This window comes from Fusarium oxysporum, chromosome VIII (genome assembly GCF_013085055.1).
Source record: "Fusarium oxysporum Fo47 chromosome VIII, complete sequence".
NCBI lineage: Eukaryota > Fungi > Ascomycota > Sordariomycetes > Hypocreales > Nectriaceae > Fusarium > Fusarium oxysporum.
The window spans coordinates 1,513,182-1,539,751 of record NC_072847.1 but is presented as its reverse complement, the minus strand read 5'-3'; the positions used below and the strand labels follow the sequence as shown (position 1 = coordinate 1,539,751).

At 48.9% G+C, this 26,570-nt stretch overlaps 9 protein-coding genes across 9 annotated transcripts; 6 read left to right on the top strand and 3 right to left on the bottom strand.

Moving 5' to 3' along the window:
* Window positions 1–85: 85 nt before the first annotated feature.
* Window positions 86–2,049, top strand: FOBCDRAFT_229283 (PQ loop repeat-domain-containing protein). The gene is made up of 4 exons (XM_031188629.3): window positions 86–370; window positions 426–448; window positions 504–646; window positions 715–2,049. The coding sequence occupies exons 1-4, from the start codon at window positions 312–314 to the stop codon at window positions 1,579–1,581; spliced, it is 1,092 nt and encodes a 363-aa protein (XP_031035894.2). The 5' UTR covers window positions 86–311; the 3' UTR covers window positions 1,582–2,049.
* A 2,010-nt stretch (window positions 2,050–4,059) lies between these two features.
* On the top strand, window positions 4,060–5,326 carry FOBCDRAFT_47597 (protein transporter TIM23). Its single transcript, XM_031188631.3, has 2 exons — window positions 4,060–4,847; window positions 4,900–5,326. Exons 1-2 carry the CDS (start codon window positions 4,197–4,199, stop codon window positions 4,966–4,968), a joined length of 720 nt encoding a protein of 239 aa, XP_031035896.1. The 5' UTR covers window positions 4,060–4,196; the 3' UTR covers window positions 4,969–5,326.
* Window positions 5,327–5,437: 111 nt separating this feature from the next.
* Window positions 5,438–7,184, top strand: FOBCDRAFT_47591 (uncharacterized protein). Its single transcript, XM_031188632.3, has 2 exons — window positions 5,438–6,698; window positions 6,751–7,184. The coding sequence occupies exons 1-2, from the start codon at window positions 5,550–5,552 to the stop codon at window positions 7,003–7,005; spliced, it is 1,404 nt and encodes a 467-aa protein (XP_031035897.2). The 5' UTR covers window positions 5,438–5,549; the 3' UTR covers window positions 7,006–7,184.
* Window positions 7,185–7,985: 801 nt separating this feature from the next.
* Window positions 7,986–11,236, top strand: FOBCDRAFT_141852 (dephospho-CoA kinase-domain-containing protein; the record flags this gene model as incomplete). The annotated part of the gene is made up of 5 exons (XM_031188633.3): window positions 7,986–8,675; window positions 8,981–9,417; window positions 9,615–9,687; window positions 10,212–10,276; window positions 10,381–11,236. The coding sequence occupies 5 exons, from the start codon at window positions 7,986–7,988 to the stop codon at window positions 11,234–11,236; spliced, it is 2,121 nt and encodes a 706-aa protein (XP_031035898.3).
* Window positions 11,237–11,688: 452 nt separating this feature from the next.
* On the top strand, window positions 11,689–14,442 carry FOBCDRAFT_297038 (uncharacterized protein; the record flags this gene model as incomplete). The annotated part of the gene is made up of 2 exons (XM_031188637.3): window positions 11,689–13,425; window positions 13,482–14,442. 2 exons carry the CDS (start codon window positions 11,689–11,691, stop codon window positions 14,151–14,153), a joined length of 2,409 nt encoding a protein of 802 aa, XP_031035902.2. The 3' UTR covers window positions 14,154–14,442.
* On the bottom strand, window positions 14,374–16,918 carry FOBCDRAFT_141940 (uncharacterized protein; the record flags this gene model as incomplete). Its single annotated transcript, XM_054706490.2, has 3 exons — window positions 14,374–14,461; window positions 14,735–16,518; window positions 16,748–16,918. Coding segments are annotated over 3 exons (2,043 nt in total), but the record flags the coding sequence as incomplete, so codon positions are not given.
* Window positions 16,919–20,677: 3,759 nt separating this feature from the next.
* On the top strand, window positions 20,678–21,952 carry FOBCDRAFT_229259 (uncharacterized protein). Its single transcript, XM_054706489.2, has 2 exons — window positions 20,678–21,343; window positions 21,420–21,952. The coding sequence occupies exons 1-2, from the start codon at window positions 21,100–21,102 to the stop codon at window positions 21,602–21,604; spliced, it is 429 nt and encodes a 142-aa protein (XP_054562464.1). The 5' UTR covers window positions 20,678–21,099; the 3' UTR covers window positions 21,605–21,952.
* A 330-nt stretch (window positions 21,953–22,282) lies between these two features.
* FOBCDRAFT_141739 (insulin-induced protein-domain-containing protein) lies at window positions 22,283–23,491 on the bottom strand (the record flags this gene model as incomplete). Its single annotated transcript, XM_031188658.2, has 2 exons — window positions 22,283–22,672; window positions 22,724–23,491. The coding sequence occupies 2 exons, from the start codon at window positions 23,489–23,491 to the stop codon at window positions 22,283–22,285; spliced, it is 1,158 nt and encodes a 385-aa protein (XP_031035923.2).
* Window positions 23,492–24,807: 1,316 nt separating this feature from the next.
* On the bottom strand, window positions 24,808–26,460 carry FOBCDRAFT_229255 (WD40-repeat-containing domain protein). The gene has a single exon (XM_059609801.1). It carries the CDS (start codon window positions 26,411–26,413, stop codon window positions 24,941–24,943), a length of 1,473 nt encoding a protein of 490 aa, XP_059467755.1. The 5' UTR covers window positions 26,414–26,460; the 3' UTR covers window positions 24,808–24,940.
* Between the last annotated feature and the right edge of the window lie 110 nt (window positions 26,461–26,570).

The following is a 26,570-nucleotide window of genomic DNA, read 5'->3' as shown; positions in this document are numbered from 1 at the left end:
TCTGGTTCTGGGGGGGGGGGGGGGGGGCACGGGACCATGCCTGGCTTCGCAATCATTGACCAAAAAAAAGTCTGTCAATCTCATTCTTCATTCTTCATGCCATGACCCTTTTGTCTCTCCCTGTGACTTTTTGCCTCGCGACGCCCAGACTATCACCATCAGCGATTACCCCCTAACGAATCGATTTTTCTTCATTTTAACGAATGCGATAATATCACGATTCGATTTATATTGATCACCCAAACGGTATCGCTACGAGCTGGGGTCAGCGCTGCACTCTGCCACCTTTCGCCCAGGATTCAACCTCCATCATGACTCCGCCAACTGCGAATCTGAACCTTGACGTTGAGGCGATCTCGGGCATTTGCGGGTATGTCTCTAATTCTGACATTCTTTAAAGACGTCACATACTAAATTCTCCAAAGTTCTATTTCTATTGCCTGCTGGGGTATGTCGCTATGACTGGTCTCAGCCTCGGAACAACACTAATCGCAAATAAATAGTTGTCGTGTTCTCTCCTCAAATCATTCAAAATTTCCAGCGCAGCAGTGCTGATGCCCTCTCGATCCAATTCATCATTGTCTGGCTCCTCGGCGATGTTTTCAACATTCTGGGTGCCGTCCTTCAGGGCGTTCTACCGACCATGGTACGCTTCACGCTCAGCATTTATCAACCCGTTTTGAGGACCGAAAACTAAGACAATTGCTTCTATAGATCATCCTCGCCATCTATTACACGATCGCTGATATCGTCCTCCTGGGCCAGTGCTTCTACTATCGTGGTTTTACATGGCGCGATGCCCCGACCCCTGCTGCGAAGCCGAACACCCCGGCCCCTGGTGAACCCAACGAGCGCACTGGTCTGATCGCTCACGATCGTCATGAGGAGCGCCGCGGCTCAGACTGGTCTGGCCTGTCACCGGCTGTTCCTCACATCGCCGAAGACGCTATTCCTCAAACCCCTACTATCCTTCAGACTGTGGTCTGGAACACCATCGTCGTCTTGATGGTCATCGCAGCTGGTGTCGTTGGCTGGTTCTTGGGTCAGAAGGCTTCTACTGGCGACAAGCATGGCGACAATAATGCTGGAGGCGAGGATAGCCTTCACTTCAGTCTTTCGGGTCAGATCTTTGGATATCTCTGCACCGTCGCATACATCGCTTCTCGTCTCCCTCAGCTCATCCTGAACTGGAGGCGCAAGACGACCGACGGACTGAGCATGCTCTTCTTCCTTTTTGCATGTCTCGGAAACATCACTTATGTCTTGTCCATCTTCGCCTACGAACCTAAGTGCAAGCACGATGAATGCCGCCCTGGTGAGGCCCGTCATATTTACGGCAAATACATCCTCGTCAACCTGAGCTGGCTCGCTGGCAGTCTCGTTACTCTGTTCCTCGACTTGGGTGTCTTTGCTCAGTACTTCATGTACAGCAAGCCAGAGAGCACTACTACGCCCACTCGTCAACGAATCAACGACAACGTCACCGAGGAAGATGAGTACGATGACGATGAGAGTCTCAACGAGGACAACTGGGACCAGCGTCCTCTACTCCAGAGAGGCGACTCTGTCTACCACCCATGATCTAAATTCTATCTTTTGAAAGGCTCGCGCCTGATATGACAGTTTTTTGTTTTGCTTTTTATTTTCATTTGTTCTCATATCTCCCCTGACTGGTTGGGGCACATATAGGATCGAACAATGGCAGGCGTTTACTGTTGGATGAGAAGAGAGAGAAAAAAAAGGAAAAGGAAAAGGAAAAGGAATCAAAAATAAAAACTAGCATCAGGATTGGGTTGCTATCATGATGGAGTTGGGAACATGCGAAGTTTATTCAGATTTTAGATCGACTCACCTCTCAGGGGTTAAGTTTGCTCATAACATGAAGATATAAGTCTACTTTGCATTCATAAAGTCGCCAGTATATCAACACAAAACGAACTCCTTTTCCTAATGGAGTATGAGGGCGAGGGGAAATATCGGCAAGTAGCGATGAAAAGTCAAAAACATTATTATCACGGAACTTAGAGACTGCTCCGCGTTCCTTTATCGCTCCTTCTAATTTGTCTACATAAGCCGTATAGGTTTTTAACTTTCAGTATTTGTAGATCAACCCAACATCCTCTACCAAGATATCATTCTCACAAAATGGTTCAATGACAGTTCAATGGCACATGAGCAACATCGGATATCCACACCACCCGTTACACGAGATTAATATGGTCTACTTACTTCTCTTGGCGACTCTGCCTCTTCATTGCCGCTTCGGTGATAGTATTCTCACAAATCATATTGGGTTCTCACCATTAGTAGGTCCTCAAGGAACACATAGTCTATCATTTTATTGCTCATAAGTTCCACGGATCAGTGTTAACAGCAAGCTGCTACTCCTTTGAACTGTTTTTTTTGGGTGACCAATATCGTTGAGGTCCCGGACTACCCTGTAGACTCGTGCTGGGTTTCCGTGGCATTCGCTTTCATGTGCAACCTCAACATCGATCATACTCCTGCGGTTTCAGCGACGTGTAGTTATGTATTCCGAATGATGAGGAACAAAAGAGTTGAGACGGTTTGGTGATTTGGTTCCTTGCGCACAAGAGGGTCTCTGCGAGCAAGCAAGGGGAGACAAGAAAACTTAGGACCTCTTGTTTAAGTGATATAAATACCCAGGTAAATTTAGTATAGATTTAGGAAATCTTTATAAACTTATTTTTAGTACCTAAGTTTAGGGTAAGATATTTCCTTGCTCCTTGAGGGCAGGATGCTGTCAATTGTACAGGAGGAGTCTCAGTCCTGCTGTTCGACAGCATTATTATTGGCATTACGTAGTTTTGCATCCGTAGATATGCAGTGGATTGCTTGACCTTCCCGGTTGACCATTGAAAAGGGATCTCATGTGAGAAGCCGAGATTTGCTTTGACGTTTACTGGGTATATCGGTGATACTAAACCCAAGAGTTGATAGAGAACTCTGAAGCCCACGATACAGCCAAATAAAAGGTTTTCGACCCGCCAAAAGAGTCCATTTGAAGCTCCACCCTCTGAAATTTTATGTAACCCCTCGGACAAAAATCCTTGCAGTGCCAGCAGTGGCACGCACCGATACTTCGGCCACGTTCGGGTTAGCGTGATCACTCAAGAAAAGTTGGCAGTATAAAAAGCCAATCCTCTCCCATCCTTTCAACTCTTTTTTCCTTTTCTCTTCACATCAGTTCGGTAGAACTTCACCGTCATGTGAATTTTTACTTAATGGCGGCTCCGCGAAAGCGGCTTGCTGAGAGTCAGATTTGTCGATATCTGGTTTTCCGTTCCCGGCCTCCTATAGCAACGTGATCGCTCTTCCTAATCAGCCATGAACGTCATCAGAGGTTCTTGACTGTGGGGTGATCTCGACATGCCATCGAATTCCTAAATCTTCAATATCGTAAGCTCGTAGACTGCGCGTGCGCGTGCGGACTGCCTACTCGTTGAGCTAGCCTCAGAATGAAGCCGTACCGCTCGTGCATCTCCTGTGCGGAAAATTTCAGTGCCTGCTGAGAGAAACACCGTAATCGCCATTCTCCGCTGGTGATCATGACTGCAGAATTTGTTGTCTCGAGATACTCAGAAAGCGGCTGGACAACCAAAAGTTTGCTGCAAACTTTTCAGTGGCTACGAGCAGGCAAATTTGCAGTGCAATTCAACGCACTGCACGATTTCTCATGATACAGGCTAGACTGCATATTTAAAGAGTCATGACATGCAAACTCTGAGCACAGCGTTGCTATTTGCTCGTACCAAATTTGCGTCAACCAGATTTTCGAGTATAGCAAGTCAGTCGTTGTATTGTCTCAGATTATGTTGCAGTGCGTCACGGCGGCGCACAGGTTTATAGACAGATGTCTACAGTAACACCGATAGAGAATATCTCATCAATAAACATCACTAAACATTTTACCTCGCTGTAATGTCTCCCTGTCGTCAGTAACCTTCGGGTTTCAAGGCCGTGATAGCACGTGACAGAGAGAATCTGGAGGAATCTCGATGGGCGAACGAGCAGAAGTGGAGCCAAAAAAAATCTAAACCGGAGGAAGCCTTCAGATTTGCCCGAGATTCGGACAAGACTCTCATTGACGTGCGACTTTTGTCAAGGCCGATTAATCCACCCAAATCTACATCTCGCCCACCCTCTCCTCGTCTCCTCGCTCGTCATCGCCCATAATGTCTTCTCTCTGGAACGCTTTCACCAGCGGCAATAAGCCCGCCCACCAGCAGCAACAGTCGCAGTCTCAGTCGCACCAACAACCCACGACACAAGAACCCGCGCATTACGCCTACGACCCCACGGAAGGTCAGGGCGTCGAGTCTTTTCTTCAGAGCTCTGCCTTTGCCGACCCCTCGCAATTACATCCCCTCGCCGGCCTCAACAGAGATACACTTGAATATATTTCCCTCGAGGATTCAGCCCTGTCCGAGTTGCCTGGTGGCCAATCAGTCCTGCCCTCGCGAGGCTTCACAGACGACTTGTGCTACGGTACCGGAATCACATACCTTGCTGGTCTGGGAATTGGAGGTGCTTGGGGTCTGCAGGAGGGTCTCAGAAGGTCGGCCGGTCAGCCTCCCAAGCTTCGATTGAACGCTGTTCTCAACTCGGTTACTCGACGAGGACCTTTCCTGGGTAACTCGCTGGGTGTCGTCGCTATTATCTACAACTGCATCAACTCATTGATTGGATCTGTCCGCGGAAAGCATGATGCCGGAAACACTGTCCTCGCTGGTGCGCTGAGTGGTATGCTCTTCAAGAGCACCCGTGGACTTCGACCCATGGCCATCTCTGGTGGTATTGTGGCTTCCGTCGCTGGTGCTTGGGCTGTAAGTGCTACTCCATGTTTCATACTCTGTTCAGCTGCTAATTGCTTTCAAGATTGTGCGACGATCTTTCTTCCCTATCCCAGAGCCCGCTCCTGCGGTCTCTGACGAGCTTACTCTGTAATACCATTATGATACACCTATTCACCGTTGTCGTCAATTGATCGACTCGTTATAATCGTGCCTTAGTGGGCACGCGGCACCGACGAAAAAATGAACGAAGAGAGGCGAGCTGGAGGATGAAGTACGGGAAGAGAAGGGATTCCCCGTTGTATATGATATGGGCGAGACTAGGAGTTTGGTAGCATATGGATTGTAACGGACATCTCTCCTCCCATGGGCAAGTGTACATTACATGAGGTTCGGTCAGCGAGCATTAGACGATTGTGATAGGGGCTGGGCGTCTGGTCATTAATGATTAAAATGTTTGAATAGTACTGTAAGTTAAGTCCAGTTAGCCAATGGATGTTCATGGCAGCCTATGCTTTGATCCATGGAATCAGTGCCCCCCTGACAGTGTTAGCACTGGCCGAGATCGGTTGCTTAAGAGTCTACACAAGGAAGAGGCACCTACCACTTCACCATTTGTTTACCACAAACACACGTTCACAGCAAAAGATTCTACCGCATCCCCAACTTTCCATCTTCATCCGCATCACATAAGCTGAGATGGCTTGACCTTTCCCACGTCACACGCCACTCAACATGGAATCACACGATTTTGGCAACGGCCGAGGGGCATTCCAGATCTATCTAGATGCTGTCGAAGAGCATACTCGCGACGATCGTCCATCTCCAGCGCTGACCGACGACCCCTTCAATGCTACTGACAATCCCCAGGACGGCACAAATGCGGCTTCATCAAGCAAGGCACCCAAGCAGCCCCGGAAAGCACGAACCTCCAAACAAGGCATCGCGGATGCGAGCCTGAGGGAGTTCAAAGAGATCATGATACAGTACCGCCTTGATCACTGGAGAGCAAGGGCTCAGATCGTCCATGTCAAAGGTCAAATTAATCTGACAGCTTTCTGGAGCCCACCATGGGCTGGCTTCGAGGTTGCGGACAGAGGGATGAACATGTTTGATGGTTTCGACCGAATGTGGTTTGTACCCTTCGACATAATGACACCTCTACCTGCAGAAAAGCAGGAGATAGCAGATAACCTCCAGAGACGACGCCTTGAACTGGAAGCTGCGTACCTCACCAAGGTCGAGAGAGACAAGAGCTTTCTAACAAAACTGCAGCACTTAATTGAAGAAGAGGTTAAAGAGACATGCCAGAAGCTGTGGGAGCCCAACGCTTACGACCCAGGCCGGGAGCCAGCAAGATGGGATGACGTGCGAGCACGCTTTCAACTCACTCATTTGGTCACTATGATAGCCCAAACTCGCCTGGCTGTTGGCAAAGAACAACTACCAGGCTACTACCAGGTCAAAGTCCTCGACTTAAGGGTCGACGGTAAGATTACTTACCAGTGTGTCAATCTACCCAGCGATGTCAGCATGAAGGGAATGCTTTCGCGAATGAAAACCAAGTTTCCTCCTGACAGTGAACAGAGTCAACATACTATCAACGTCTTCAAACATAAACTCGAGGCTGGTTGGAATCACGGAGATGAAGCACAGCGAAAGAAAGCCCAAGGCTTACTTCGCCAGCTGCATGACTTGGTGCTGGTAGAGAAACCTGAAAGTGAGAGATATTCATGGGTTTTCAAATTGAGAAGCAACTCCCATTTCTATATTCCCGCCGGCAAGTTACCAGACCGTCTTCATACGTGGACACAGTTGAAGGAAACAACCTACCAAGAGCTACTCCAAGGAGTGCGAGCAAAGAAACACCCGGTTTTTATTCGAGTGAGTATCATTAGCGCCCTTTATTGACCATTGCTAACATTGTGTGGAATAGCCCTGGAAGATTCGACTTCGCCGGTGGTGGCCTGAAGTAGATGATCTTGTGAACCAAGCTGAAGTTGTCTTTGGCGGGGCCGGACTGTCATCTCTGCAGCTTGATATTGTAGATGAACTCCTCGCCAGCCGAACCCAGGAAGAAGTACAGCGAGCAGCGAAAACCAAACAAGCGCTAGATGAGGCGAAGCTTGCGATTATGGAGAACGATTGTCCGAGTAGGAACAACAATGATGACGAGTTTGGCCCTTTTTGACAACGATTCATGGGATGAAAAGGGATGGATCTTGCTTGCTTATGGATGAGTTGCTATCGTGACGATGAATTGTTTACAAATGAAGTGAGAGGATGAAATAGCGCAGTGGACGTGTAATTTTATGTACACATGTGCATTCAGTATAAGCAAACCCTTTGATTAGTTTAGCAAGTCCACACAAGTGAACAAATAAGTCTATTGTAAGAGAATACGAACCTTGTGTTACTATGCCAATAGAGCTCAAGTTTTGTCGAGTTTGACTATATCCAATGCTCAAGGCAGAAGCACTGTCACCACAGTGGGCATGACAACAGCCAGCTTTGCTCATCCACCTTCCACTCAACTTCAGCATAAAACAACACATTCCCTTTCTAAATCATTTAAAAACGCGTCATTTTACTCGCTATAACCTCAACGGCATAATGTGCCTCCCCTGTTTCCCATGGACATGGACCAAATGCGAAGACCCTTATGACAATTTGCATAGAGCCCCTAAGCAGTCTGTCTGGGTCCATGATGGGCAGAACTGGGAGCTTCAGAAAGTGGTGAGCAGACTTATTTCCTTGCCTTTCATCAGTTTCGTCAATTCCATTATCGTGGTCCTTTACCCTATTAAACACCCCTCAATGTTGCGGGCCACCTGGCCCCGAGCCTGCGTCTGGACTGCCAGTGACAACCAACTGGAGGGCAAAATCACCACAAAACATGCCATTGAAGGATATCGAAACATACACAAAACCAAACTCAACACGCTGGGTGTTTTTTTTGTGCTGTATTGTCGCCTTGAGCGTTGTTTGTGCCTTGTACGCATGAGAGGTATATCTTCTCGAAGTGTCTCTACTATCTGAGAGCTTCTTCTTTCCTTCTTTCCCTTCTTCGGAGAAGGTATCGCGAGATCCTGAGGCTTCTGATTCACGACCCCTGAAAGTGGATTTATTTTCCGATCTCAATTGTCCGAGTTAGGAAGCAAAGAAGCGATAATGGCCTCGGCAGGTGCCAGCGCCTTCAAGTCTCCAAAAATTCCTCGACGACCAAAGACCCCCGAGACTCGTCAAGTGCACTTTGGCTCTCAGACTAAGCCTGATACTTCTGCTTCTGCATCTACATCTGCATCTGCCGCCTTCAACGAGGGCATCACGAGCTACACCACTGCCAATTCCCCCAGCGGCGGCTTCAGTGCTGGTATCAACGGTGTTACAGCTCCTAGCACTGCTCGAGCTACGACAACCACTACTGCTCCGGAGGAGAAGGGCAGCAATCAACCTACGAACTTCCCTGCGCTTGGCTTAGGCCCTAACGCACAGCCTCAGTGGCATATCAGTGCCGACCCGACTCAGAGCCTCGCGCAACAAGTGCCAACTGGTTTCGTCTCGCCTACCCCTCAGCAGCACCAATTTCTCTCCCCTCAATTTCATCCTGCTCCCTTCATCAACGCAGGGCAAAACCAACTCACCCCATCTCCAATCACCTACATCGGAATCGGACCTCAGTCTCCCGCTGTCAACACCGCAAACATGGGTGACTATCAGAACACTGCGCCTCCTGTTCATGGCATGAACTTTCAGCCGCCTGTTCCTGACACTACCTTTGGCCCTATGCAGCACGTTTATGTGCCTCGCTTTGACAATGGTCTCGCTGGTGTCCCAGTCGGGGGCTATGCCGGTGTTCAAGTTTGTGCACCCTCTTTTTCTTACGTTGCCCCTACTGCCCCTCTCTTGTCTCCTGTCCCAATGACGACTCCCGCATGCACTACAGTTGTAGTGCCAAAGACATTCTATTTGAATGGCTATACGTATTATGCAAGTTCACTTTGCTGATTTATCTTTGCGTTTTGGCTTCGACGTGGAGTCGGCCTGAATCAAGTGGTTCAGTGCACCTCCGCGACTTCAGTGACTCGGCGGCGGTCTACCCTTTTCTTTCACTCGTTCCTCAAAATCTCACCACAACTATTAGCAAATGCTGACAAGTTCTATAGCAGCCCGCCATCGGTGGTATGGCTCCCCAGCCTACCGTTCAAGGCAGCTACGTTGTCCAGCAGCAGCCCTACTACTACCAGCAGCCGAACATGGGCCAACAGCCAGTCCTCATTGCTAGCCACCAGCCTCAGCAGTTCATGCCGCAGGTCCAGCAAGTCGCAGGCGTCCCCTCGGTCGGTGTTGCTGGTGGAGCTGCTGTGCCCGGCACGGTCCCCGTCTTTGCAGGTAATGTCCCTGATGTCACTGGTGTTGGTCGTACCGCTGGCGAGGAGCAGCTCCGTCAGATTCAGTTTGCGCATGCGAACAAGATGTACGAGCCTCAGGACTTCAAGCCAGCTGACGATGACCCCTCCCGTTTCTACTATGTTCGTGAAGTTGACGGGAACTGGACTCAGCGCAACCGATTTACCATTGATCACATGGGTGACTCCCGCTGGTATGTGACCGATGAGGGTTGGTTTTACGCCGTCCGACTCCCCAACTAAGCGACGCCGCCAGTAAGTTAAACTCCCTTTGCCTCATCTCCCGGTCATGAGCTGATAATCTATAGACATACCACGAAACACACAAGAATGATTCATTAGGAAATTGTTTAACGCAAGCTGTAATATATCTCCCCACATTGAGTCGAAGTTGTACTAATAATTATGCAGTTGGCTCCGCCCCCGATCGAGAATTTGAGTTGACCTGTCACCATGTCTTCCATGTAAGTAGTATCGAGACATTATGGCAACACAAGCTGACTTTTGAAAGGCATGATATCGCTTCTCGTTCTTTGTCCGACTTTTCGACTTATAATGAGCCAATGCTCAGTTATGCGATTGAGACTGTATCGATGAATAAGACGTCTCACGGATAAGGACATGGGCCGTTTTGAGATTGCGCAAGGAAACACTACCTACCGAATGCAGACAGGAAATTGCTTCGTATCATTCCTCCGAAGATATTCACTGCTACGGTTAATTGAAATTGTATAAAATGGTCTCGTTGTGATTGATCTGCGTGAAAGGAAGAAGATAGCATCACATGTAGTTGATTTAATGTGGTGCAAGTTACTAATGCAAGTCATGGATGCATGTGGGGTAACTTATACTGTTCCGACAGTTTCGTACATCCTCGGTAATTGCATCATCGGTCCAAGGTTTATCAGATCATTCGTGTTAACTAGGTACATCCATTGATACGCTCATTTCATTTAAGATCTGAGAAGCCACTATCAACTCTCAAAAGATAAGCCCTTTTAAGATCATCCGAGCTTATTGCCTCACCTTGTTAGGTCTATACCCCGCCAAGAGGTAAGAAAGAGCTATCTTGATCATGATCCATGAGAATACTTTGGTGATCTTAGCATGAGCTTTGAAGACTTTCTGACGAGTTCCTAGAGTCTGAAGTTTTCTAGTACCAATAGACCTGCGCAGCCTTCAAGATACACCGTCATGCTTCTCATCGGTCTTACGGGTTCAATTGCCACAGGCAAGACGACAGTGTCGTCAATGCTCTCATCACAACCCTACAACCTCCCGATCATAGATGCAGACATTCTAGCGCGCAAGGTTGTGGAGCCGGGAACTCGTGGGTATGAAGCGATTGTGAAGCATTTTGGGCCTACGACACCCGAACTTCTGGTGCAACCATCAGAGAAGATGCCAGAGGATGGACCAGACGGCAAAGGCAGACCACTCAACAGACCGGCATTGGGGAGACGAGTGTTTGGCGATTCAGAGGAGCGAAAGAAGGACAGAGCAGTTCTCAACCGAATCGTTCATCCGGCCGTCCGATGGGAGATGTTCAAGTCCGTTGTTGGGTGTTACTTCAGAGGTCATTGGGCTGTGGTTCTGGATATCCCACTCCTTTTCGAAAGTGGCCTCGATCGATTCTGCGGCGTCACAGCTGTAGTCGCAGTCCACGACCCGGCAGTCCAGATGCAGCGTCTGCGTGCGCGTGATCCTCACCTCAGCGCAGAGGATGCTGAGAACAGAGTGCGCAGCCAAACAGATGTACGAGAAAAAGCCCGGCGATGTGAAGAACGAGGAGAAGGCAAAGGGATTGTGCTCTGGAACGATGGGTCACGAGAAGAGTTGAAGGAGCAGCTGGATAAGGCTATCAAGGATCTGAGAAAGGCAAGTCCCGATTGGTGGTCATGGTTATTGCTTGGATGCCCTCCTCTGGCAGTTGCTGTCGCGACCTGGAGGTTCTGGCAGAATCTTATTATTAATGAGAGATGGGAGGAGATGAAGCTGAATGCGAAGCTGTGATGGTGAGTTATAGGGGGAGTTTGATTGCTTTTAGTGGTTGGAGGGTGGATAATACAGGTAAATATATACACAAGAAGGAAGGAGCCCCAACTCAAGCTCGTTCCTGCCTCTTTTCTCAACCACGAACCAACCCTTTTCATCTCAGCGCAGTTCATTTCTATTTTATTACATCTTTCCACCAAAACAAAACATAGTCCCTACATGCCCTCTTTGCATTTCTTTTCTGATCTGTAGATTGCCAAACACTAGGGCCGTTACCACTTTCTCGCCTCGCCTTGACAGCTGCGAGCAGTTGACAACAACAAACCTTCGACTATCGCCCATACCGCCAGGGTGACCTCTTGCATCCAACCTTAAAGCAAACACATAAGCATCCCTTTCTTGACCCTTTGACCTTTCTGAAGACAAACTATCTTGACAATTTCTTTGGTACAGCAACCTTCTTTGGTGCGATGCCAAATCGCAAGATCAAACGCCCCTCGCATTTTTGCGAATGGGTAGTTGGAACAACAATCGAATCTGTTATCGGCGCTATCCCCCAGAACAAACCCCTTAAGAAACGAGACGTCGTACGTGTTCAGGTCACCACCGATGATGAGTCCGAAGAGGACACCGTCAAGATCACCTACCCGCGCACTGGACGCACCTATACACCTCCGCCTGCCAACGAAGCAAAGGCCGAGCCCAAGAAGGTCCGGTTTAACTTTGGCCAAAATGGCCCCATCAAATCTGCTATGAAGCAGACCACTACCACAACTCCCATGGACTCCTCAGATGAGGCATCCGACTCCGGCCCAGAAACCGAGTCAGACTCGAGTCAGTCGGCCTACATATCAAGCTCTGATGCCACCGATTCTGATATTGAATACTCAGTTGAGTGCGTGAAGCACAAAAGGCAGAAAAAGAAGAAGCACAGACAGACACAGACCGAAGAAGACACCGAAAGTGACTGGGACTCTGATCCAGAACCAACTTGTGACTGCCTGAGATGCCAGAAGGGCCGACAGATATTGAAAAGAGTAGGCCGGAAAAGGAGCAAGGAAATCACTCCACCAAGCCCCGAAACTTCTGAATCGGACGAAGAAGAATCCCCCAATACTAAACGACAGTCTGGTAAGAATAAGAGGAGGTGCCGAAAGAAAGCAAAACCAACAGAGCCTGACCCCAATACTTCTAACTCAGATTCAGAGTCCGAGATCCCAGCACCCAAGAAACGGAACCAAACCAAAAATCAAGGCAAGCAGAGAGGTGGAAAGAAAAAGCAAGCCGCGCCCCAGCCTCCTATGACCAAGAAGCAACGAAAAGCAATGAACAAAAAGGCTAAGCAGCAACAAGAGCAAGAGATTGAAGGTGAAATCTCTGACTCACCCAAGGAAGCAGAGGAGGAAACTGAACCAGAAGAGGAGCCCGAGAAACATAACAAAGGCAAGCAGAAGAATAATAAGAAGCAGGATGAAAAACAAGCAAAACAGAAGAAACAGGAACCAGAGAAAGCAACCCATAAAGACCCAGAGGCTGTCGAACAAACACCAACTGATGAAGCCCCCGAAGCTTCCAAAGACAAAGATCAAGGCAAGTTCAGAACTATGAAAGGAAAAGCAAAGGCACAGCCTAAACAAAAAGATGGAGTCAAGAAGGGCAATTATCCCGAAGGACTACCAGTTCCTCATATGCGTCGACCACAGCTTATCGAGCCCATCAGAGCTCAGGTCGTTCAGACAGAACGCGTGATCGAAACTCCACAAGACCCAGCACCTAACGCTTACTACGATGCAGAACACAATATCATGAGAGTCTACCAGGGTCCCGCCTACGGTAATCACCAAAACAATGCATTGTACCCAGAACGTGACGCCTTCACCTGCCCTCTGCCAATGGGTCAGCCTCATCCGATGCAGAACCCCTTCTACTATAACTTCAACAATACGCAGCAGTATCCCAACTATCCACAGATGCCGCCATTCCACCAAGGCTATGCAGGGATACCGCCACCAGAAGCATACTCACATGTTCCAATCACTCAAGGAATGGCCCCTCCTCCATGGTATGCCATGGGCCCTCCTCCGGGAGTCCCCCCCACTGGCTACTATGGACACAGGAGCCCTGAAACTAACAAAAACACCCCGGCTTCCAAAACGGAGAAGGACAAGGCCAGCCAGAACAATGTTGGACCTCCGGGAAGTCTTACTGTGAGTCATTATTAAAGAAACACACGGGCCGGACTGGATTTAACTCATCGACTCAGGGCCAGGACAATCCATACTATAAGAGAAAGTCACAAAAAAACACCTGGGAAAGCCACCGTTCTGTATCCAAGGAAAACAGCCAGCCTCCAGGTTCCGATAAGGCTGGGTCGAACGGGTCGAACGGCTGGAACAATGGATCAGGTGACAACAATGGCCAGAACGGTCAAGACGGTTGGAGCGCACCGACCCAGGACAACAACCAGAACGGTGATGGTTGGAATATGAGCAACAACCAGGCAGTTGACGATTGGAATAAGACCACTCAGGATAGTAAGCCGGAGGAATGGGTAGTGTCACCACCAAGTGGCGAGCAAGATCAGAACCAAAATGGTTGGGGAGCTGGTTCGAACCATTCGAACAAGAGCAACGAGACTGTGAAAAGGAACGGAGATCATTGGGGTGACGACACGTTCCCAGGCGCCCGCGGCGACTGGAGCGAACAACCGACTATAAGCAGTGTTGGGCAAGGAGCTGACAACAACGTGGGCATCTGGGCTCCCACGGATGTGAATGGGAACGGGGACGGAAACCAAAAACCTCCTTCAGCGGAAGGAGAAGGTCGTGACAACATCATGCCTGGGACATGGGTTGACACCCCCGGCGTTACTATGCCAACTTGGGGAGATCCTACTGCAGCACGGGACACGAACGGCGAAGCCTCGAACTGGTAATAGAAATTGGAAACTTGCTACATGCGGTTATGAGAAAGATGTCTAGTTTAGCTAACGGGGTATGGTATCCGCAAAATCACTGTACTACAAGATGCTATGACTAGATGCCTCCCAACCGAATCAATCAATCAATATTCAACCCGTGTAAATGAACACCTTCTGTGACTTTTGTCTTGTAACATTTGATGTGTTATAATGCCATGATGCAAACCAAACCGCCCTAGCTATCGTCGAGTCGTAATCGTCCTATTCGTGTCAGAAGTGGAATAACATCAACTCCGCGAACCGTCTTGTGCTTCGTACAACAACTGCACAGCAAAGCAGAAAAGCAAGAGCACGAATTGCAGAACCAAGCCGAGCGAGAGATAGTAGGGCAAGCATTGTCAATCAGAGGATTGTGCAGCCGTGGATGGACCTGAGCGGCCATGAATCAGCTTTGTCCTGGAATGGGAGACGTCGTTTTAGCCTGGGGGACGGACACGACGACGAGCATAAGCTCATTGAAGGGCAATGAATATCATAAGGGAGCTTGATAGGGCATGGGATGCATAAAAAATTGCGAAGTTATAGATTTCACTTACCATCTGGATGTCTCCCATTCCACAATCCACGTGCAGCATATCTTGAGTCGCTCGCGTACGCTGGATGTGCCCAGGAGTCGATATTTCTCAATGTCTTTGACCGGCAACATGCTGGCAAACCACCATGGAAAGATGGCAGGGTCTTCTGGACAGTCGCCGTATATAGTCAACATGCGTTCTGTCAACCAGGGGACACTCTGTTGACGCATTCGAGCGACAAAAGATGAGGCGTAGTGCATAAGACTCTGTGTAGACATTGAGTCGATCTCGGTAACTGACGTTGGTATGTGTGGACTGGATGAATCAGACCGCGGTAATGGAGATGTCGGTGTTGGTTCAGTGGGTTCCTTGACAGTATCCATAGCCTGCATGGGTTGTTGTTGATCCTCAGTCTCTATCGGTGTTGCTTCAGCAGCCTCGGCAGCTTCTTCATCCTCGAGGCTAACATCGTCTATCCTTTCAGTCTTGCCGACGATGTATCCGTCAAGGTAACTGTGTTCGAGAACGCGGAAGCGTGACAGACCCACAGTCTCAATAAGACTCCGACCATCTGGGAAGAACTGGACATTGACAATGCGGAGAAGCGTGCCTAGCTCATGAAAGTTCGCATCACCAGCATGTTGGGGTCGTTTGGGTATGACCATACCGAAAGTATGGTCTCCTTCCAGTGCTCTCCGGATCATGAGTCTATACCTCGGCTCGAAAATGTGTAGGAATGTCGGCATTTGAGGGAATGACAATGTGCATACAAAGAGAGCGAGGTCATAGTCTTGCATCTGAGCTACACGCTCAGCGTCCAGAGCTTCCTTTCGAGCGTTGACTTCCTCCAGCCAGAATGTTTCGATGATGCGCTTAATAGTTTGATTGGAAGGCGATGAAGTTTGACTTAATAAGGGGCTGATAGCCAGTGGGCGACGACATATCGGGCAATATCGTGAATGGTCAAGAATGCGATGTAAACATGACCGACAGAAAGTGTGTCCGCAAGAGGTTGTAAGAGGATCGTAGAAGAGTGCGTAGCAGACCTGACAGTCCATCTCAGCGCGAGTGGCGTCTTGCGCTTTTCGAACGAGCCCTGTATCATCAGCATCAGGAGGTGGTGATGGCGTCGCCAATGTAATTTCGTCGTAGCATATATCGGCCTCATAAGACAGGTCACCCTCCTCCGCCAGGCGATAAGTGGCGATAACCTTTCCGCCGGGTATCACCTTTGTGTACGCTTCATCATCATCCCTCATGGAAGAAACACCTGCAGCAGCCCAAGGGTCAGGCCACATGACCTTCGTCGCCAGCTCGGTAGTCGAAGACTCATTCTTGAATCGTTCGATCTCTTCCCTCACGTGTTGTGCCGTCTTGTTGAGCACAACATCAACGGCGCAGTCGCCAATAGCATGTTCCTTATTGCAGTCCTCAAAAGGACATTTAAAGCCACGAAGTCGTTCTGGAGCGGCGGGATATGTTATGTTGGCGCGCATGTGTGTGCCTGGTAAACAGCGCCGGCACAGACTTTTACCGCAGGGGAGGCTGATAGGCTCATCTAGGGGCAGTGAGCAGATCTGACACTGGAAGAGCCGGACGAAATCGCGGGGGGCGACATCGCGATGGCGAGAAGTATTGGCAGAAGACGACTGTGATTGTGTTACTTGTGTCGGCTGCCGGCCCGAGTCCGGAGGTTCGTGATCGGAATCGGTGGGCGGATCGGGGGTCCGCGACTGTCGAGGACCGGGACCGGAGGCGGAATCGGTCGCGGCAGCTTGCGACGTGCCTTCTGAGGACATGAACGTCTATAGATTGCGTGCGTATAGTACAATAAGAAGATTGTAAAAGAAATAAGGGGGTATAAAGGTTGGTTCTTGAGTCGTTACTCTTCGTTGTGTCGTAGCGGGCGTCGAAACTCTCTAATAAGGTGCGAGCCTCTGTAATGATGTGTTATTGGTAAAGGAACCAGAAGTAAGTAGTGTTGTTTTGAGGTGAATAGAAACGAAGCTGTTATCCCCCAATTCTATGCGATACCTTGACCGTTGTATGATCTGCTATGTCGTCGTGTTTGCTGGGTTTGGTGATGAAGACGAGTATTGCGGTCTTCTTGGCGTAGCCGTTGATAGCGTGTCGAGTGCATGAATATGGCCGAAGCAGTGTCCAGATGACGAGGACAAGTCGTATACAAGATAGACATGGATTCTGTAGAATGGTAAGATTACAAAAATCGTATCGCTAATGTTGGGCGAAGCATCTCTGTTGTGTGAATCGAAGTGGTGTAAAAAGAGTTGTATAAGGTAGGCGTGTAGAGATTGGTGGGGGTTTAACGAGATGGAGTAGTACTGGTACTCCTTGAGCAGCGGGAAGATGTCATAGGTTTAAGTTGACGAGAATCGTTTAAAACGGCTGCCGAAGTCGAGCCCACTTGTTCTGGGATTTCTGACAGGGATATAAGGGGAGACGGGGCTGGCTCCGGAGATTCAGCCTTCAAGTATGTACCATGTATGAGAAGGGAACAGACGGATTATCGTAGGACCAAGAAGGGGGTTGCTTGCTAAATAAGAAAGAAACGGAAAGGGGGAAAGACGGGGTCTTCTATTCCAGGCCGTAGTGCCGAAATAGAATACGTCGACAAGCATAAAGGGTTGTTGAAGATGAGGTGCAGCAAATATAGAGATCGTCATACACCAGAGAGACTTACCAATCCGGGGACAATTCTAGAGGCACGCGGAGAGACGAGAGTCTAGTTGGGGGGTGTAAATATGGAAGTAAAGGTACTAACCTTTGTGACAAGTAGAGAGAGAGAGACACGCGAGCTCCCAAATGGGAGAAAAGGCGAACTTGGCAGTTCCGCTCAAGTTATTCGTGTCAGTTGTGAATAAGTGAAGAGGAGGGAGAGATGTTGGAAGATAAGGAAAACGTGCAAAATCATAGGCGTCACAGTTTCAACAGAAGATGAAGAATAGAAGCACCTAGAGACGAGGCGACGCGAGGCGAGACTAGACCAAACCAAACCAAATCAGAAGGAAGGGAAGAGAGATCGGGGGTGGGAGGTGGTCGTTACTCTACGATACTTGTTCTCTATACAAAATATATGAGGAAACTTGGTGGAGATGCCCTAGTCTCTGGCATGTATATAGTACTTCGGGACGGGCTAGGATGGATTGACAACTGGGAAATGTTGTAGATTTTCCAACTTTAGCACTAAGGTAGGAGGTTCCTAGTAAGTACCTAGTAGCCTGCTAGATAGAAAGAGGGTCCCCTAGAAAACTTGAGAGGACCCTGCGTATATCACGAGTTTTTAGACGCCTCCAGTCTAAGCTCATCTCAGGGTTCAAAGGGTCATGAATACTGTGTTCAGATGATTGAAGTTGAAGTTGAAGGATACATAGGAATGAAAGCCAGTGATATGGTCACAAGAACTCATACCCTGGAGCTCTCGAGTCACACAACAGCATCAACTTCTGTCTTACAAGGCAAAACGGATGACGATGGCAGGCCGGGGTCATGAACTCATGACGTCGAGGCAAAACATCGAATCTAAGCCAACAGCAGTAGCTAAACAACAACCCCCCCAAAAAAACACCAACTGCACTGCCCGATATCGAATGGTAATCCATTTCGAGCAACCAGTGATGCTTGCCGCGTATCTAACGGCCAAGGTGCAGCACCAGATAGATAGACTTTGGTGCCCGTTGCGGCAACCTAGGGACGGAGCCTAAACCCCTCACTCATCTCGATAATCGGGAGCTCGTCAGTTCCCTGCTTTTGCTGTGTTGTGGTGCGCTGTGCTGCCAACCGGGGATGCATGGGAGGATGAACCTAAAATAAAACACATCCCAGCTCTGGGGCCAAGAAAAACGTTCAGATCCAAGATCCAAGATTCAAGATTTGGGCTGGGGCCTCTTGACTGAGCTGAGGATTGAGACAAGGCAGACAAAGGAAACTTTCCCTTTCTTCATAGCGTAACCGAAAAGTTGCCCTCCAGAAGCGCAAGCATGGCCAATAACCATAGAGACCAGTATCACAGATCGCGATGCAGGAAACCACAAGAATGCAGGGTTCTCAGTGAAGATGCAGTATTGTAGACGGTACTCGATCAAGACCTTTCTCCCCGCGGCAGAGGACCCTAGTTTCGCATCTGTCGCCGATCTTGCTCTTGTTTGTGTGTACAACCTCCTCTTGTCACTCTTGGACGGTCCGCGGAAAACGGAATACAGCGCGCGCTCGAAAATGCACCTAAAATCCGTTGTGAGTCGGGGGTTATCGTAAGGGGTGTCGTTCTCGCTTCTCTCTCGACTCTTTTTCCTTTCGAGATTCTGGCTGACGAGGACGATCGAGACAACGCTGCAGTTGCAACGGCCATCGGGTGAATCAACTGGCACATCGACGCTACTTAATAGTTGAGAGGGAAACCTGCCATTGACAATAAAAACGGGCTGGCAGCTTCCGAGATAAAATGGAGCTTTGCGTCTAAGTGAGAGCCTCGCTATTGGGTGGGAGTGGGAGAATTGGGGGCACAGAGACAGGTCCTGGCAGGGCTGGCGTATGCACAGTAAGAGCAAAGGAACTGGAGCAAGGCCCCAGGTTCTAGAACCAGGTCGTGACTTGAAAGAGGCTCAAAAAGAAAGTCGTTGGCGTCATATGAGACGGGGGGTCCGCAAAGGATCCATGATGGGTCATGGCCATGATGCCAACGATCTCTTTTTTGCCTTGCTGAATAACTAATCTTTCACGAATACTATGAGATTCAGACATAGTAGAAATGTAGATCAAATCTTTTTTGCCTTCTAACACGGGAGTTGTTGTTCAATCTCAGATCTCAAGTCTCTACTCTCGGCATCAACAGTTCAAAGCGTTGGACAGAAGCCCAATCTACGCATCATCGTTCTCTCAAGCCTTGCACTTGTCATCCAATAGTCTCGAGGGTGTGGCGGCCCGGATCGAGATGCGGCCAATCCATTTCCTCAACCTTTCAGCCTCCCTTGCAACGATAGCCTGATACAGCGAGACAAGCAGCAGTTCTCGCTGCTGCAGCCTGCCACACAACGTTTCCAGCTTTCCGGGCTGTACAGCACAGTACGCATGGTACAGGTACGGTGCACGAGTTGAAAACGTGCTTCTCTATGCTACGGGTGTGCAACGGAATTCCATCCCGATGATTATTAGAGGCAATAATATCTCTGTTGGCTGATTAGCCGCCAAACGTGACCAAATTTTAGTAGACTGTCATGACTTGTTGTACCTGTTCTTTGGAATGACCTTTTTCTCGTCATGAGCTAGGGAACCATACCCCAGGACCCTTCTTTGGATGACGCTTACTATAGTGTTGTCCCTTCGAAATTAGTTAGATCGGTTCGCATTTCGCCAATGTTCCAATTGTTCTAGACCATCTCCGATTTCTTGGTTCCCGAATCAGGACTTGCTCTGTTGTCGCTGTTGAGAGCCCTTTGGCGATGCCGAGTTATAGATGACGAGGGGCATTGATTCTTCCGCTTAGTCAATATGACTTCTCTCCTTAGGCTGAGACTTATATGATCAAGATTCATCATGTGTGAAAATGGCTGCCAAGAAAGGTAATTCATCACACGACCATTTTCTGTTTCTATATGTTGATTCTCTACCAGCTCGATAACTAACAAGAGCCCCATTTTGAACCTCAACCTCGAGCTCCAGAACCCTGAATTCAACCTCCCCACAATAGCTGAACTAGCTAAGCTCTCTCTGATCTGATTCTCCCTGAAGAACTTCTCTGCCTATAAGCATTATTCTCTTAGTAAATACGATTAATACTTTTAACGTCACCGTATTTTTGTCTAGGCAATTCCGTTATTCATCGACGGCTTCCTCCGTCTACTTGTTCCGCCATCACATGTCATTCCCTTAACAGTCTGTGCATAAGCTTACCGTCTCATGCTTTCGTATAGCTCCCCTGCTCGTGATAGCTTCTCGTCCCCAAACATGCTGAGAGAAACCGTTGGAGTCTAGGGCTTATCTTACTCATTCAAGCTCAAGCGTTTTGAGCCAAAGTATTACCAATGCTACTCGGGTCGATCAATGGCTGAAACGCCCTAAACTTCAGCCCTTTCAGGCGGTAACGTTTCTGATGAGAGATACAAGAAAGCCACAAGGGGGCCCTGACATACTAGGGACGGTTAGAGAGAAATGGAGTTTTTGCTTTGCTCTACGTAAAGAGGCAATTGGACAGACGACTCTCGAAGCAGCGGGGAAGCTGCTTTTTCTGACGTTGATGCTACGTTTTTGCTTTCTTCTCCTCTTTTTCTGTTTATTCTTCCCTTTACTATCTTCTTTAACCTTCTTCTCTTCTTTCTCCAAACTTCAAGCTGACCTTTTCTTCATCAATACCAAATACTCACACACCCATCATGACTTCCAACTCCATCTCTCAACTCCCCACCCCAGAGCAACGGGAAGACATCACCGCTAGCTTGGCAGACCTCATCACAGCCATTGAGTCTCATTCTCAATGGACTCCCCCCAATGTTGACCGTGGCCTCTTCCACGTCTGGGACTTTGTCAAGAGATCTCATTATATCATGACCGAGCTGGACAACATTGCAGCTGGTCGAAAAGTTCAGCATCCTGAACAGATTCCCAAGAACGACGGTGGTGAGTAGCAGAAGCTATCCTATTGCTAACCTTAACGGAAGAGTGTACCTCGGCTTACACTATCTTCTTGTAACAGTCGCTTCTGGCCCTGAAGCTGCCCTCGCTTCCTACACCGACGTTTGCACACGTACCATCACAATCAACGAGATGATTCAAAACCCTCGTATGCTCGTCATGCTCGGCCTCTCCAACGTCGACTTTGGTTCCGCTATTCAAGAAAAATCAGAAGCCGTTAAAGAGGCGATCAAGAGCGCAAACTAGATCTGCTCTGGACCTGATACACGAATGACGTTGTAGAGCTTGCGTCACGCGATGATCGTCGGCCGTTACAGGGTTTATGAATGATGGAGTAAAGGGCGAACATATTTTGGTTTGACATTGGGAAACAATTCAAGACTCGAAAAAGAAGAAAAGAGAATAAGAGCATGCAAAAGTTCCATGCGGTATCCAGTTCTTTGCTGGACCAGCAGAGGTTCAACTCACTAGTACGAGATGGCTAGTTCAGCAGATTGGAGCTACAGCTAAGGTATCTGAACGATAAACAGAAACAACACACCGTGACAGATTCGTGAGTTTCCCTTGGAAATTGAAACGTAGAATGAAATGACATTATCATTCCTTAGTCATTTGACCCTAGCCCAGCCTATCCACCCATGCTATTCTATTCAAAAGAACAGAAGAGCAAAATAGTTGTCGTCATAAACAGACCATATCGGTAAACTAAGCATCATATCATCCCTTATGATCTGCAAAATGCCCTTATCCAATCTCGATAACTATACACATGCCTCCCGTTCCCATTGTCCAATAAACCCGCCCATATATATACCTCCCCATGATTGTCGCCCAAACGAAAAGGATATCATAGACACATCATGCTACAGAATGTGAAAAGACCAATACAGCTGATTGCACATCAGTTCAGCTTCTCGCTCGTCATCATCTCACTCCAGCCCAGCGCCCCTTGGCTGTTGTCGATGGCCCGAGGGTAAGTCGACGACCGATGTTTCCAAAACAAACACAGCTGCAGAAAAGCACACTCAACATCCACATGCCCGTCTCGAGTGTCTTCTGCTGGGCGAGTCCACCGAGAATGGGCATATCTCCATCGGCTGCCATTGTGGCATTAACCAAATGCCTGAACGGAACTTGAGTAGGCGCCGGCATCATATCTGGGTTCACGCCGAGGAGCACAACCGACCCTGCGAGTCCAACCGCAGCTGAGAGCAGAAAACCGGGCTTGGAGCGGTCGATAAGCCACCATAGGAGGGGATTGACAAGTGCCAAGGTCAGTGACACCTGAAGGGTGGACGCCCAGGCCACTTTGCGCTGCAGGATGTTAGTTATGCGGAACAATGGCTTTGCCGTTGGCTGACTTACAATCGCGAAGACAATTCCGACAAAGGCACCGATAGCCCGAACAGCAAGCGCCCAGTCAGTGCTTGGGTCGTCATCTTTCGCTGAAGCACTGGTTTCTAACACAGCTTCATCCCCCTTGTCGCCGAACGAATTCTCCCATACTCTATCAAACCAAGGGAACAGCGCGCCCAGTGCAACGCCAGCAAGACCCCAAAACGTCAAATGGCCCCAGTTATACGTAGCACGAGGCGGAAGACTGTCCGACTCGTGGAAGCGCGATGTGACTAATACGCCATATCCCACGCCGAGAACGAAAAGCAAAAGTCCTCTTAATACTAGAGCACCACCAGATGGAGAATGCTTTTGAGGCCCAGCAGGTTCATGAACTCGAATTGAGGACCGACGACGAATATGGTGTGATCGATCCTTCAGAAAATCAAACGTAGCGTCGTCGATGCTAGGTCTCTTGATGGGTGTCTGAGCGCCTGTTCCCCAAGGTGTATCGAGTTCATCGCGATCGGCAAAGACACGGTCGCGCGAAGAGGACGTTGTGGGAGAGTAGATTCCGAAGAGCGTCGAGGAGGTCAAATTCATGAATGATTGAGGCCTGCTAAGACCTGCGCTCGCAGGCTCGGGAGTTGGTTGTAGGAAGCGCGCAATATTGGGATCTGGAGCTGGCGCGGGAGTTGGAGGAGACGAGTTCTCGCTTGGTGGTGTAGGAGTCGTCAAACTGAGATCGAAGGGTCTTCGAGGGACGGGACGAATAAGAGGGGGACCATCATCGGCCATTTTGAAGCCAAGGTTCTGTATAACTGACTGTTTTGGTTGTTAGGTATGAAGACAATGGTGAGGGACAGCAACGGCTTATGAACGAGGCTCGGGTTCAGCTGAACTGAGCTGAAACCTGCAAGTCTCAATATTCGGACAATGCAGTGCTACTAAACTTACAGTCTCGGCCAGTCTCAGCTTAGTATCCTAAGCAAATATTGGTGTAGCTTCCGAGGGTCTGTCTGTCCCGGATAAAATAATTTGAAGCTGTTGGGGTCCAGTCTCTGCAACCCTGTCCACCACTTTCACAGCGCGAGCTAACGAGCACAGGGCCTAAAGCTAGTTGGACCGGGATATCCGAAGCAAGTCAAGCAATTGAGGATAAACGGCAATTGCTGAGAGGAATTGAAGAGCTTCAAATATCTTGTTGTTGAAGCAAGTATAACGAGGTTGGGATTGAGTGGCAAAGAGTAAGACAGGAATGAGGAGATGGGTAAGAGGAAACAGAAGGAGGACAGTTTAATACCCAACCCTGGAACCCAAAATAGAGAGAGTACCTGAGTAAGAGAGTAGTAGTAGTGAGAGAGTGAGAGAGAGGAAAAAGAAGAGAGACGGCACGTAGTTAGCCTCAACTGAAAAGGGAAACGAATGAGCTGAACGAGGTTGTTCGTTTCTTCACATGCTCACAAGACCAAGGGATGGGCAGTTTCACGACTAAAGGGCCCCAGGAATTACGTAGATTGTGCCCCATTTTCCTGCATCAGCAGCTGTTGAGGGCCCTGAACCCCTGTATCTTTTAGGTGGGCGAGTCCCCGCCTGGCTCTGTAGAGATGTCACTGATGATGGTGGTGGAGAGTCATTAGTGATGAACTTGATACTCTATAACTTGATAAGGTTTATGTCCATTGCGCAGATTGAACTTGTAGACATTGAATATCTCTTCTTCAACGTCCAGTGCCTGTTGTTGACATTCTTGATCGTCATCCTCCATCCAATCCCGTCAATTACCCCACATTCAAAACGCCTCAAGCTTGAATTCGAGACTCCGTGGTTGGTCAGACTAAGGTAATTCTGCTTTGACTTGCATTTGTGACCCCCTCGTGATTCAAGCACATAACAAGATCAGCAATCCCCTGGGGCCCTGAGCTGTGACCCAAGAGTCCAAAAGGGAAATCCGCGGTGCGATTCGTTTATTTGCAACTGTTGATACTGCTCTGCAACTCTGCACACATATCATGTACTGTAGGTAGTATTTCTTGACCGGTCTGACGCTGGCGTAAACTCAGTGACTGTGGCGAGTTCAATGGCATGCTTGGTTCGATTTGCATGTGATTCTGGGCGCATAAAACAACTGACTCTCACATCACCACCAATTCCTCACATATCTAACATTAGTTTATAGATTGCTAGCTACCGTATCACAACAAACGCAAATATCCAACCAATAACATGCATTTTTAACACCTTGTTTTACTCTTCATCGCTATCACTCTCCTCTTCCTCTTCATCTTCCAGCTCATCCTCACTCTCCTCAGCTCCCTCTGGCCGGGGTATCATCATAAACGCCGTCATGCATGTGATTCTGTTTTGCGTCTCATACATCCCCAACAACTCTCCCTTGGCCTCCTCTGCCTTGACGCTACCCTGCAGCTCCGGTACACCCACCCGCCAAACCCGGACCCGTCCGTCGCTGCTCCCGCCAGCCACGTACAGCGTCGAGGCATCCTCCGCACTCGGCACCACCACAAAGTCCTTGATTCGGCCCTCAACTCCGCCGGCTTTTCCGCCGATTTGACCCATCAACTTGGCTGTCGGGAGCTTCTTGTCCTCCGACTCCGGTTGTGTAAGGTCCGATTCCTTGGTCGAGAAGAACAGGATGCGGCCATCCTCTGTAGCAACCGCCAATAGTGTCGCATCCCCTTCCTTGTCCAGTGCAACATAGAAGAACTGGTGCACCTTTGTTCGAATTGATCCCATAATCCTGCATTTGGGCACACTGTCCATGCCAAATGCCACAATATCCCGATCAAATCCTACCGCGAACTCATCTGCTCCATCAACGCTTCCCCAAACAACTCTTCGACCCTCTCCAGTAGAGTGCTTTCCCTCGCCAGCCTCCTGCAGCATGTCTTTGCTAAAGTTTAACACTCCAGCCTTCTTTCCAGTAACCAAGTTCCACAATCGCATTGATCGCTCGCCCTTGCTGACGCTAATCATAAGCTTCATACTGGGGTGGATGGCAAAATCATTGACGCCAGAAGGTGTACCACCGAAAGGCGCTGTGTCGCCGCTGGGACGGCCTTGAGGCTTAGGAATAGGTGCCTTGATGTTGCTGAGTAAAGACCAATCTCGTGTTCGGGTGACCGCAATTGTAGAGTCTTCGCTCGATGATAGTAACTTTGATCGTGTAGGGAAACATAGAGATGTCACAGTCGAAGAGTGATGAAGCAGGGTGCCAACCTCTCGATTCTTGGGGTTCTCGAGAATCGGTCGGGGAGCAACCTTGGCCAGAATCTCCTGGTTCTTTCGGCTGGGGGGATGCGCCGACAAGTTGTAAACATTCACGCGCTCGTCAGTGCTACCAGAGGCAAGCATGACCTTTTGTGTCTGCCCAGGAACCGGCGCTGAGATCGGCGACGCAGCGACGCAACGAATCGCCGAGGTATGGGCATTGAAGAGAAATGTGTCAGCGAATTCAGCCTTCTCCTTTCCGCCAACCGTCACTGTCAATCCGTGAAGAATTCGGTCGTAGGAGCCGACAACGATCTGGATGGTCTCGGGCGCATTCGAAGCGGTCGCAGGAGTAGTAGACTTCTTCAGCGCTGAAGTCTTTGCCTTTACAGGCTTTTCCTTAAGAACTTGAGCACCCTTTGCCTTCTTCTTGATCGAGGGCTCAGAAGCAGGCTCGCTTTGAGCGATAGCTTGTCTCTTACGTTTGGCCATTTTGTCGAATTTATTCTGATGTTGAGTAGTCGCTGTAGAAAGCTTCAATTCCAGCTACAAGCCAAATGGGAGGACCGAAAAAAAATATTGGGAGATAAGATAAGAAGCTGTCCTGCATACGTGCATAACCCCACCATATGCATGACTTTCACCATCC